Source organism: Paramisgurnus dabryanus, chromosome 18 (genome assembly GCF_030506205.2).
Source record: "Paramisgurnus dabryanus chromosome 18, PD_genome_1.1, whole genome shotgun sequence".
NCBI lineage: Eukaryota > Metazoa > Chordata > Actinopteri > Cypriniformes > Cobitidae > Paramisgurnus > Paramisgurnus dabryanus.
This window is the reverse complement of record NC_133354.1, coordinates 15031058-15044346: the sequence shown is the minus strand read 5'-3', so window position 1 is coordinate 15044346 and position 13289 is coordinate 15031058. Positions and strand designations below refer to the sequence as shown.

At 37.7% G+C, this 13289-nt stretch overlaps 1 protein-coding gene across 6 annotated transcripts in view; it reads right to left on the bottom strand.

Moving 5' to 3' along the window:
• Positions 1–13289, bottom strand: part of capn5b (calpain 5b) — a 36244-nt gene that overhangs the window by 14716 nt on the left and 8239 nt on the right. For all 6 annotated transcript variants that reach the window (XM_065286863.1, XM_065286868.1, XM_065286869.1 and 3 more), the window contains 2 exons: positions 12123–12301; positions 863–994 (listed from right to left, as the gene is read on the bottom strand). In XM_065286863.1, the coding sequence (XP_065142935.1) occupies positions 863–994; positions 12123–12287 (297 nt within the window). In that variant the 5' untranslated portion in view covers positions 12288–12301. The remainder of the gene's footprint in view (positions 1–862; positions 995–12122; positions 12302–13289) is intronic.

Sequence of the window (13289 nt, the reverse complement as noted above, 5' to 3'; positions counted from 1 at the left end):
TAAATGCAGTGTATGTCTTTTTTATGTCAGAGGAGTTTGCTTTTTCTCCATGTCAGCGTGGGTTTACTCTGGGTACACCAATTTCCTCCCACAGTCCAAAGACATGCAGGTTAGATGAACTAGAGATGCTTCATTGTCCTTACCCAACTTGTATATACAGTTTATTAACTTGTGTATACTGTAGATAAACTTCTGTGTAGATTATCCGGTTCTCACCATGAATATAGCCTTAGCCTTAACAAAATAATAAACAAACAAAAAAACCTTTACATTAGAATTGATGAATGCAGTGCAAGGCAGTAAGCTCAGAGGTGTAGACTTATCTGTAGTATTAAAGTACCACAATAATACATCTGCTGAAGGAATTCGAAGTCTCCTTAATATTTTGTGAAATAAGACCAGAGATACAGGGCATGGACAGCAGCCCAGACACTCATTTATTCAACTGTGTCAGCAAAACAAATGACAGGACTGAGAAGAGAAGTCACATAGGAAAGCCCCATGAGTCAGTCCCTTCATGATGATGTGTGTTTCTAGGGAAGAGGAAATATATCCTCAAGCAGAAGGAAAACACCTTACGCCCTGGGGAGGATACAGGAAGGCAGAATCTTAACATTTAGAAATTTAAACCAAACAAAGCAGAAGAAACAAAACGCAATTATGATGATGAGTGAGGTGGTATACTTCAATTTCTTAATCACTTGTAAGTCTCAGTTTAAACTGAAGCTGAGATTTTTCAGACTGAAAATCAGCAAATGCACCTGCATTTCCCCCACATATTTTGACACCATTTTCCACACTACATTTGTTTCAGTCAGATGGTTAACATCAAAAGAGCAAAGCTCAAACATGCCGTACTTACTTTCTGCCACAGGGATTCTCGGGAAGCCAAGCTGGAGCAGGCCGCCACAAACCAGCAGTTTCCCAGCTGCCCTTGATGCAGGTCATGGGCGCTGATCCCATCCACAAACAAATGAGGATCATCGCATAGCTCCTGATAGAGAGAAAGAGAAATAAGATTGAAAATTGGGAATTCGAAACCAGATGGATTGTGTGTGAATAGTGGTCATGCCCCTGGGGTGACTAAATATATGACTTCACCTGATCCCAGCAAGCAATTTTGACTAAAACAAGGCAAAATTTGGGCTGAAAGCAAACACCCTAAACATATGTATATATTATTTGATTGATTTATATTGTTTGATATGAGTTTGTATAGGTAATTATTGGGGATAGGATTTGATAAACCTTGGGCTACCTATCCCTTTTCGAAACGAGTTGAAATGTGAAATGTTTTTATGTTGTTTTGTTTATTAGATATTTATTAGTTCGAAATAAATTATTATTATATTATTATACCAGGCATAATTGCAGTACCAGATGCCTTTGCAAAAGACAATTAAAGAAGGCTGCTTACAAGAAATTACTTTGGTATAAAGGTAATTATCTTTAGTACTCATCATTTTATGTTACTCATGCCAGGTTGCTTATTAAACAAAATATTCATATTGCTTACCATGTATTACATATAAAGTAGGGATGCACCGATACTGGTATCGGCCTCGATACCACATTTTCTAAAGTACTTGTACTCGTTAAAAGTCCCCCGATACCTGGAATCGATACCACGGTCTGAGAAATGTCTATGTTTGAGCGGCGTGTAAGGGGTTAATGCCTCGTGTTGTCCAAAGAGGCAGAGTTTACAACAAACTGGAAAACTAGTCCTTTGTTTTTTTGTTAAATTATATGACTAAAGCTGTTACCTGTAAATTTAAATCATGTTTTTTTATTAAGTACTCAGTATCAGTATCGGCAAGTACTGAAATGCAAGTACTCGTACTCGTATTCCAAAAAAGTGGTATTGGTGCATCCCTAATATAAAGTACAAAACTTTTTAATAATTTCTTAATAAACATAGGTAGAAGGTACACATAAAGTACTGTATAAAGAAGCAGCATGTGGGCACTTTAATTCATTTAATAATAGTTATGATTTAGGTTGAAACTGTGCAGTACTGATAGCTATAATAAATCAAAAGACTCTCATCTGCCCCGACAGCATCTCGCACACCTCTGCACTGACCCCATCACAACCAGCTCAGAAAGAACACAAGAGAGAGAGAGAAAGGGAGAGAGATGGAGAGATATTCTGAGTGACCTACAAGGAAATGTTCAGGTCCCTTTTAACAAGTGACATACAGGCACAGTCATTGTGGCAGAGGGGAATGTAGCAGCAGACTCACAGGCAATAGCTCATTTAGCCTCAGTGTTCACAATCTCTCTGAGGATTCATCACAAATGAGCCCTCAAAAAAAAAAAACCTGAAAGCTTTAAGCCGTTCTGTATGCACCCAACAAACCTTTCAAGTGATTTTTTTAACAGTACAGCACTCAAAAAATATCCCAACTGCCAGACAAATATCACAGTGAATGGTGTTCTGAAATATTGCACCTGATTCTTCTGTAAAAACGTCTGTAAACTACGAAAGAGGATTAGGGCCAAGCTAAAATAAAAAACAATCTCAAAATCAAAGTCATTAAAATTAGAGAATAAAGTCATAATTTAAGGAGAAAAAATTCTGAATAAATATAATTTCGAGAATAAAATAATTATTTAACAAGAATAAAGTCGTTATTTAACGAGAATTAAGTTTTTATTTAACGAGAATAAAGTTGTTATTTAAAGTCAATTTTCTTTAAAAAAACAGATAATTTACTAAACACCATGTCATCCAAAATGTTGATGTCTTTCTTTGTTCAGTCGAGAAGAAATTATATTTTTTGAGGAAAACATTGCAGGATTTTTCTCATTTTAATGGACTTTAATAGAGCCCAACATTTAATACTTAACTCAACACTTAACAGTTTTTGTCAACTGAGTTTCAAAGGACTCTAAACAATTCCAAACGAGGCATAAGAGTCTTATTTAGCGCAACGATTGTCATTTAAAAAAAAAAAAATGCACTTTTAAACCACAACTTCTTGTCTATCTCCGGTCCTGAAAAGCGCCAGCACGACCTCACGCAATCTGTCATAACGTCAAGAGGTCACAGAGGACGAACGCGAAACTACGCCCCAGTGTTTACAAGTGTGGAGAAAGATGACCGTTCAGACGTTGTCGAATGATACTAATTAATGTCTTTGTGTCAGTTTATTATTTATTTATATGTAACACGTGACCTCTCTACGTCACTACGCATTTACTTGAGGTCGAGCTGGCGCTTTTCAGGACCAGAAAAGTTGTGGTTTAAAAGTTTATATTTTTTATTTTTCTTACGCCAAAAATGACAATTGTTTCGCTAGATAAGACCCTTATGGCTCGTTTGGGATCGTTTATAGTGCTTTGAAACTGCGTTGAGTTAAGTATTAAGTGTTGGGCTCTATTATAGTCCATTAAAATGAGAAAAATCCTGGAATGTTTTCCTCAAAAAACATAATTTCTTCTCGACTGAACAAAGAAAGACATCAACATTTTGGATGACATGGTGGTGAGTAAATTATCATGATTTTTTTTTTAAGAAAATGGACTAATCCTTTAACAAGAATAAAGTTATTATTTAAAAAGAATAAAGTCGTTATTTAACGAAAAATAAAGTTGTTATTTTAACAAGAATAAAGTTGTTATTTAACAAGAATAAAATTGTTATTTAAAAAGAATAAAGTTATTATTTAACAAGAATAAAATTGTTATTTAACAAGAATAAAGTTGTTATTTGACAAGAATTAAGTTGTTATTTAACGAAAATAAAATAGTAATATAACAAGAATAAAATAATATAACAAGAATAAAGAATAAAGAATAAACAAGAATATTTTTACATTAACGTGTTTGGAGTGATGTGAACAACCAGATCTGCAAAGCAGATACCAAATTACATACCTGCCTCATTAATAAAAAAAATATGAGGGAGATGCGCTCAGAAAGGCAATTTTAAGGAATCTCCCTCATATAAAAGGCAATATGGGGGAGATATTGTAAACAAACAAAATTCGGTACACACCTTAATAAAACAGGCATGCAATAAATATCGTGATGAATAAAGGGTTTTGTTAATTGGGTAGGGTAAGGTAAAGTATACGCACATGGAGGCGCACCTACAGTACTGTAGTTATATACTATATAGATATATATATAATAGTTTACATTTGACAGACATTTTTATCCAAAGAAACATCAATACACTGTATAAAATGCTATTTTCATCCTAGCTTTGGCTCAAAAAGGGACAACCTAAAATGCTGAGTTGTTTTAACCCACTGTTGGGTCAAATATAAACATTTTCTGGGTTAATTTAACCCAGCAAACTTGGTTTGTCCCTATTTGACACAATGCTTTCAGATTGTATATGTGGATCGAACCAATGACCTTTCACACTGCGATGCTCTGCCAACCACAGGAACGCTAGCTGGCTAAAACTGGCAGAAGATACAGGATGGCTAACATCACTTGACTTTACAATTTGATGGTTTAGCTGGCTGCAGTTGCAGAATGTATAAAACATGCACAATCCAAGTTCACACATTGCCTCTACTCTTATTTGTTCTTCACATTCTGCAAAATCATTTCCACAGCAGGTGAAGACACTCCTGTCTACCCGGATATGCATTTCGCCACGCGTTCAGCCCTGATTTCACACCAGCAACATTTAATTTTGACAACACCGGCTGTGTCTCACATCCTCTCAACAACTCACTCAATCCACTGGAGATTGTATCACCTCCACAGTGTGAGGAAGAAGTGCAATGATTTCAAATTTACGGGGCCAAACACAGACCACACCTATAAGAAGACACTAAGAGCCCTTATAAGATGACACTGAAACTTTGAATCAAGCTTTATATGGAGACCACAGACAAAAAACAATCACAGAAAGGACTGATTTTCATTCAGACTTGATATTACATATGCTTCATTCAATATAAAAGTTTGACTCAAACAGACAGGAAGATAGGCTCGGTGTGCAAATTGGCAAAATGTGCTGTCTCTCCTCTATACAACTGAAAATCTGCCAGCCTGTTTTAGGTTTTATTGATCTGAATGAATATCTGCACATTATAACTTGAATGATGGCACCCTTGATGATTTTTGATCAATACTGTACGTTAGAAACAAATTAAAACTTTCAAAAGTATTTTGACTTTGGATTATTCAATAATCACCTATTAGATGCCGTCTTAAATAAAAACAAAACCAACTAGTCGCTTATTGCTACAGTATATGCTGTATACCACAATACTTAAGCTCTGAAAGCCTTGACAGAGACATAATATCTCTACATCCTTCACAAGTCTATTGTATCCTCTGGAACAAAGGATTCTGAGACAAAGAGCAATGGAGAAAAAGAAAAGATATTGTCTGTCTGTAAATGTTCTCTTCAAAGCTGGGTTTCAGAGCAAAGCTTTATGTCTGTGGGTTGCTAGCCATTATGGAGTATTGTGCGTATCTGTGTGTGTGTAAATGGGTGTTGAGAGGGAGCGAGAGAGCTGACAGATTAAAGAGCAAGGTCATTTATGTTATAGTTCACCAGCCACCTCTTCGAACACACACACACTTTTTAATCACAGCCCAAATTGGCATCCACGGGGCAAACTCTCCTGGGGTTCGAGGCTTTTATACATTTGCACGTGTGCGGCTGAAAGTTTATGAGCACATTTTCAAGGGGTTATTACTTTACCCTACTCGCTGTGAAGGGCAAGACTGATCTCATACTGTATGTGGCTGGTTGGGATACCCTACATAAATAAATGTGTCATTGCTAATGGTAATTTCTTTTGTAATAAAAATGTTGATAACATAGCAACAAAATGTCATGCTATTTAAATACTCAGGTCACGTTCTTTCTGATCCCATTTTGTAAACCCTAGTTAGTGTGTTATGTTGCTATAATAGCATAAATAATTCCTGTAAAATGTTAAAGCTCAACATTCAATGCTAGGCAATATCTTTTCTTTAATAGAATTCGCCTTTCAAAGCCTACAGTGAATGGACGGTTTGGAATACAGCCCTTTACTTCCTGCGTTAATGACATCAGTAGAACAGTTTTTGACTAAACTCCGCCCACAGGAATACGTCAGTCGCCAGCTAAGCTAACGGCAAGCTAAGCTGCTATCGAATCTCACGTTTTGAGGACAGTGAAAACAGCGGTATACAGATAAGTAAATTGTGTGAAAAATACCACTTTTTTTTACACGTGAAACATGAACACATTATATTGCGCACTGTAAACACAATCAAAGCTACAAAAACACAGAAAGAACAGGACCTTTAAAGGTGCAATGTGGGTTCTAAGGCATCAAGTGGTGAGATTGCGAATTGCAACCAACAGCTCAGTCCACAGCTCACCCTCAAATTAAGAAACACATACAGTAGCTGCCAAAGGACAAACATGTTGTCGTCTGAGACAACACAGGGACGAAACGCGCTCTGTAGAGCAGTTTGTCCATCTAGGGCTACTGTAGAAACATGCCGCAACTTTCACGTAAGGAGACCCGCGGTCAGGGTGCGATTTGTGAAAAAAACAGAGGGGGGGATGTTTTCATAGGCGTCGATTTCGGCGACGGTGGGCACCCACCATATTTCGTCATGAGTTATTTTGTACCCACCACTAGTTTTTACTTTTTTTACTGTTTTCAGTGGTTATGAAGAGCAATATGAGAGAGAAATGTGGTAATCATTGTCTGACCTAACAAAAATCCATTATAATATTATTATTATTTTTTTATATATTTCTAATTTAAATATTTCTAATATTCAGAAATGCGCTCTCCGCTCACGAGCTCTGATCAGAACAAACCCGAACCTCACTGTCTGCTGAACTTGCGCAGAAACATCAAAATATAACCAGCTTTTTAAAATGGTTTTAAAACTTAACATTTAGACTATTTTAGCGCAAATTATGAGCTTATTGACGATTTTTTATAATTCTTGACATAATGCGTCTCTGTCCACAGCACATTTCAAAACATTTTAATTCATAAAAATAAATAATGAGAACATGAACTCATCACTGCATTTGCAGGAATTGTAAAATCTTTTTTCTTATTAACTCATGAAGCAGCCTAACGCAATATTTTTATTCTAATAGCTTATCTTTCCCCACACATATGAACTGTGATCATGCACAACGAAAAACGCGTAAGAATTAAATCTTGAATGGCAAAACTGTATGGCACAATGTAGTGTCAACTTAAACATAAATATGAACAATGTCTTGATTGCAAAGTTAAACCATTACAGTAGAAACAGTTTTACTGCTGCTTTTAAAGTAATAATATTAACTTTACACCGCAATGCGGAGCTACAGTGAAATGATAGAAAAGACAGATGCATTATGTGTTAGTCACTTAGCCTCATTTGCGCAAACTGGACGCGCCCTCGCCTCGCTAAACGCCTCATCTGCGTGTAACTTCGGCCATTCTCAGTGGTGTGACTGGGACACTAACTCTGCTTGTCATCATAAACAGATAATCAGATTGTGATGTTTATTCCCGCTTTATTAATATGCGGATGAATATGCTGCCTTCCACCGTTTCGACACACAGCTCCATAACCATCTCGCATGTGTTGATAGGCTACTCGTGAGGTGTAACCTGGTCTTTAACCAATCAGATAGCGCCGTGGGCGGGACATTGAGCAAGTCTGCAGAGTGGTGAATAATAATACAGAGAGGCTGCGCGCGGCAGCTGTATCAGAGCCAGCCAAAGCAGCGCATTTAAAAACAAAATTGACTTTAATCAAACCACGGATCAGTCATAAGTTTTGTGATCCGTCTCGCCACAAGTGTAGTAGCACTGATCACTTTGAGGGGGGGATAAATTTATCCCCACCAGGGATAAAAATAATTAAGCAGAGGCAGGGATACATTGACCAGAAAGGGGGAAATCCCACGCATCCCCCCCGGCAAATCGCACCCTGCCCGCGGTGTATATATTATAAAAAACAGCTAATTTTAAGGTAATAAAACAATACAGTTTATTTTGTAAGGTCTTTAAACACCACTGATAATGTATATTTTATTGCATTTCTGTCAAGAGATCCTTTAAATATCACCTCTTTTTTGACTAAACTCCACCCACAGGAATACGTCAGTTGCCAGCTAAGCTAACGGCAAGCTAAGCTGCTATCGAATCACAACACACTAAACAAACGACACAATCAAGAACTCGTTACGTATAAAACTTGCTTCCTGGAAAGTAACTTTGTTCCAGTTATTTCTCTTCTGATCCGAGTAACCATATAGCAGACTTGATTCGTGTTGCTTCAGCCATTGTCTATTGTCTATTGTGTATATTGTTGTCTATTGTGCTTCATACACACTGAGGCTTTCTTGCTCTGAAAGACATATCACAACTAAAACAGGAGTTTTAATTGCATGGAGCATGGTCAAATTAGTCCATTGCTGCCATAAGTATATATTAAACAATTAAACATGCTAGCACAAAGTATCACATAATATGTGAATGTGTTTAACTTCAAAGCTCTTGAGCAACCTCTAAATATTCATTAATATTGAAAAGATTTTGCCAATTTTTTATTTATTTATTTATTAAAACATATTGGTGGGGTGAGAGCATGAACTTTTAAAAGTTGAAAAATAAGGACCATCCTAATGGGTGTGAACACAGTACATCATGAATGTACACTCTCTTAATTGTGTAACAGTAATTAATGGCTTTGTGAACCCTCTCAGACAGATCAGACTACCAGGCCAATTACAGATTCATTGAACACAAATTCTGCTCAGCCCAGACACCAGTAAGGATAAATGACCGTCTACTACCCAACTCACTGGCTCCAGCTCATAAATGCAGCCTTTTTTCTCTTTGGTGCAGAGAGGTGACAACAAACTGGGGAACAGGGAAGGATAGAAGAACGTTCTGAGAGGGGTGGGTGGGGGGGTGATGGAGCAAGAGATGATACATATTTAAAACAGCAGGACTAAGAACCCAAATGGGAGAAAGACAAAGAAAAAAGTAGGTGAACTGCATTAAAGCTACCAATGGCATTCATTTTTACTTAAGTGTGTTTTGTGGCAATGTCTTCATACAAGTCAAACAAGCAAGATCAAAGCATTTTATTTTACAGATCAAAAATGGGACAAGAAACATGTCAAAGTGCTCAACTATGACTCTACCTATGTTGACTGATTACAAAAACAATAAAATAAAAATTCTGTCATACTTTATGCTACCTTTTTTGTAACACAAAAGCAGATATTTCTTAAGAAAATCACCAGCATTTACCTTAATGCCTTACAGGTGACATAGAATGATTGAATGGGGTATTTATCCTTGTTCTGTGATGTGACATGTAGACAAAAATTTTTTTTTCTTCAACTGTAATGCCTTAGAAGCTTCCTAAAAACCTCTCTCAGATAGCTCTATTAGGGTGGGGGATTTAAACAAGTGGTTTTGCACCTATTTGGCTCCCCCTACTGGCTTAACTTGCAATCTCATTACTGATTGGCTGACATTGCTGCCACTCAAAAAATGTAGCCAATTATTTTAAAGTGGAGGGGCAGTGAGATGCCTGTGATGTCATAGACATCAGTTTTTCAGATTGGGCCGTTTTCTGGCTGACATTTCTAAAAGAGGAATTTCTATGATACTGAGATGTTTAGCATGTCTAGGACTTTTTGTATGTTTGTGAATGCGGGTAGACTACCATTATTCAACAAAGACACTGTAAAAATGGTTTTTCATTCTCTGTCCCCTTTAATGTCTTTTCTAAAAAGCGACATACAGTAAATTTAAGGTTGAGGTTGTTAAGTTAATCCATGTTTTTCCGGCATCAAACCCACAACGTGTAGTGTTGCTAACACAGTGCTCTACCAATTTAGCTACAGGAACCAAAAATCCTTAAAATACATATTCAGAAAACAATCTTATTTTGACTTATTTTGATATTTCTTTATTTCTTATTCTGATATGAGATAACAAGGCATACAATAGCCTAACAATTGAAAAATACACGAAAATAAGTCAGAGCTGCACTCTAGCCTAATGAATGCTGCTCATGTTGAAAGTGCACCTATTTCATTGCTAAAAAACAAAATTATTTTGTGTATTTGGTATAATACAATGTGTTTGCGTGGTTTATGGTTAAAAACACATAATTTTTTCACATACTGTACATTTTTCTAGCCCCAGATATCATGCCTTCCTCAAATGCATTGATTTTGTAAAAAAAGCTCTGTGTCCCTGATTGGCCAGCTAACCTGTACGTTGTGAATGGCCTGAATACTTCTGACGTCAACCGGAAATGTTTCGCTCCTTACCATGTTTGAAAGATTTGGTTGCTAACAGGAGTTAATTTAAAGGCTGTCCTTAGGGGGAGGAATTATGATTATGTCGGTCTTGTCTACGTCAACAGGCAGAGGAAGTAAACTGTTGGCTACAATCCGAGTAAAAAGAGATTTAAGTTGGAGGCGATAACTCGTTTTTACTTTGGGGTATGTACTTTTTGCATATCGTTAACATGTACTAATACACACCAAAGGAAATGTAAAATCGGAAAATAAGTGCTCTTTAAATCTTGCTTGTAACATTTGCCTATCCCATTTCTCATCTTCCCCTCATCATTTCCCATCCTCTCTGAGCCTGAGCGATACTATTAATAAAAATGACCAAAAGACCAAAAGTAATCACTATAAACAAAGAAAACGAACGGCAGGTGGTTAAAAGATAAAGACACACAGTGAAAAGACAGACATTACTTGACGAGAACTGATTGTGATAAAGGCAATAGAATGAAAACAACCTCATCAAACCTTAAAGCGCAGCCCCTTCTTTACAATCACTTCTATCAGATTCAGAAACAGTCTGTGCATGATAATGATGTATCTATGGTCTTTATTATCACTAAGCCACAATGAATGTTACTATGGCACTGTCAGCACTTGATCCCTGTATTCCTACATTCACCGCTGCTGCTTTGGGACTGCGATCATTAAGAAGTTGGAGATTTTAGCTTAGCAGTGCTGACCTGCTATACAGATAGAAACAATTGTAGGGTCCGCCTCAATTATAGCCTGGATTAATGGTGACAGGAGCTGCTGTGGGTGCAGTTCAGACGCTCTGGACTTGAACATATCACTGATGTGTTTGACTAAGTGTGTGTGTGTAGGACTCTGGGTTGGGCAACGTTTCAGCAGAGATGAGGCAGAGAGTAAGACAAAGAAAGAAATAATTGACTTGGACAGGCTTGGCACTTTGTATGCCTCTGGGCGAGACATGCACAGGGTAGAGGTATCACATCCTCAGCATCCCTCTGTTTTTCGACCATGGGAGTTTAAATGTTACACAGTGGCTTATTGTAAGAAGCTGCGATGTGTCATTAACTCAGAACAGAGTTCCATTCATAAACCACTCAGAGCTAATGAAGTGCAATAAAACTATCAAGATGTTTTAATGAGTCGATGTCTGTTTCCTTTGAGCCGATGAGATTTTGCATTAATCTAATGTGACCAGGCACAAGAGGTGGTCAAAAGCATGTTTACACCCCTTTCAAATCGATCAAACATTTGATCAGGTGCATAAAATCTGGTGCATGTGCACTTGTTGCTAAGGGTGTTCAAATTCAATGTTTTTATTAAATGTTTAACAAGCACATATGGATCTGAGTATGTACATATTTTTGACCATGTAGTTTGTGTATTATAGTACAGGTACATTTGATGTTCACCTGTAAATTGCAAAGTACAACAGCAAGCAAACAAAACCTGTGATTTAGTTTGGCCAATACGGTGCCATCCACTGATGGATGACGGACCTCCATGACTGATGAACGAAAGACTGGCCTTTACTTTTGCCTTGGCTTGACAGCAAAACCAATTTTTCAATAGGAGAAAGAATCGTATTTTTGGCAATCTATGCAGTGAATAGTGTGTTATAAATTTCCTTGCCAAGCATCTAGTCTATATACTGTAAGATTCATTGGGAATGATTTGAACCTTTCTCTTTCTGTAAAAATACAATTCCAGATGCCTTCTTCTGGAAGCTTCCTAAATATCCTACATGTCCCTGGTAACACCGGTATATGTAAGACACAACTATGTATTTCATAAGTTTTGTCATTTGCACAATGAATACACGTAAAAGTGAACTTTGCATTTTGAGCACTTACCCCAGGTCTTTTCCAGTGCACACGGCCGATCCTGTTGCCCTGGTAGAATAGTGAGTCATCTACAGCTGGAAACAGTGGGTCCTCAAACAACACTCCACTCTGTAGACACTGCCTTTTGAGGGTGGAGTACTGCTGCCCCTCAAAGGCCTTCACTGAGGAGAACATCCTTCAGCCTACAGCTGTGGCACAGAAAAAGACAGCAAAAAGATAGAGACAGTTGGTGATGAAGTAGCATACACTCGCCTAAAGGATTATTAGGAACACCTGTTCAATTTCTCATTAATGCAATTATCTAATCAACAAATCACATGGCAGTTGCTTTAATGCATTTAGGGGTGTGGTCCTGGTCAAGACAATCTCCTGAACTCCAAACTGAATATCAGAATGGGAAAGTAAGGTGATTTAAGCAATTTTGAGCGTGGCATGGTTGTTGGTGCCAGACGGGCCGGTCTGAGTATTTCACAATCTGCTCAGTTACTGGGATTTTCACGCGCGGCCATTTCTAGGGTTTACAAAGAATGCTGCAAAAAGGAAAAAACATCCAGTATGAGGCAGTCCTGTGGGCGAAAATGCCTTGTTGATTCTAGAGGTCAGAGGAGATTGGGCAGACTGATTCAAGCTGATAGAAGAGGAACTTTGACTGAAATAACCACTCGTTACAACCGAGGTATGCAGCAAAGCATTTGTGAAGCCACAACACGCACAACCTTGAGGCGGATGGGCTACAACCATAAAAGACCACACCGGGTACCACTCATCTCCACTACAAATAGGAAAAAGAGGGTACAATTTGCACGAGCTCACCAAAATTGGACAGTTGAAGACTGGTAAAATGTTGCCTGGTCTGATGAGTCTCAATCACTGTACTAAAATGGCCCCCAGAGTCACCAGATCTCAACCCAATAGAGTATCTTTGGGATACGGTGGAACGGGAGCTTCGTGCCCTGGATGTGCATCCCACAAATCTCCATCAACTGCAAGATGGTATCCTATCAATATATGGGCCAATATTTCTAAAGAATGCTTTCAGCACCTTGTTGAATCAATAGAATCAACGTAGAATTAAGGAAGTTCTGAAGGCGAAAGCTGGTCAAACGCAGAATTAGTATGGTGTTCCTAATAATCCTTTATGTGAGTGTATAGTGTAGTGCAAGACACTGTACAAAC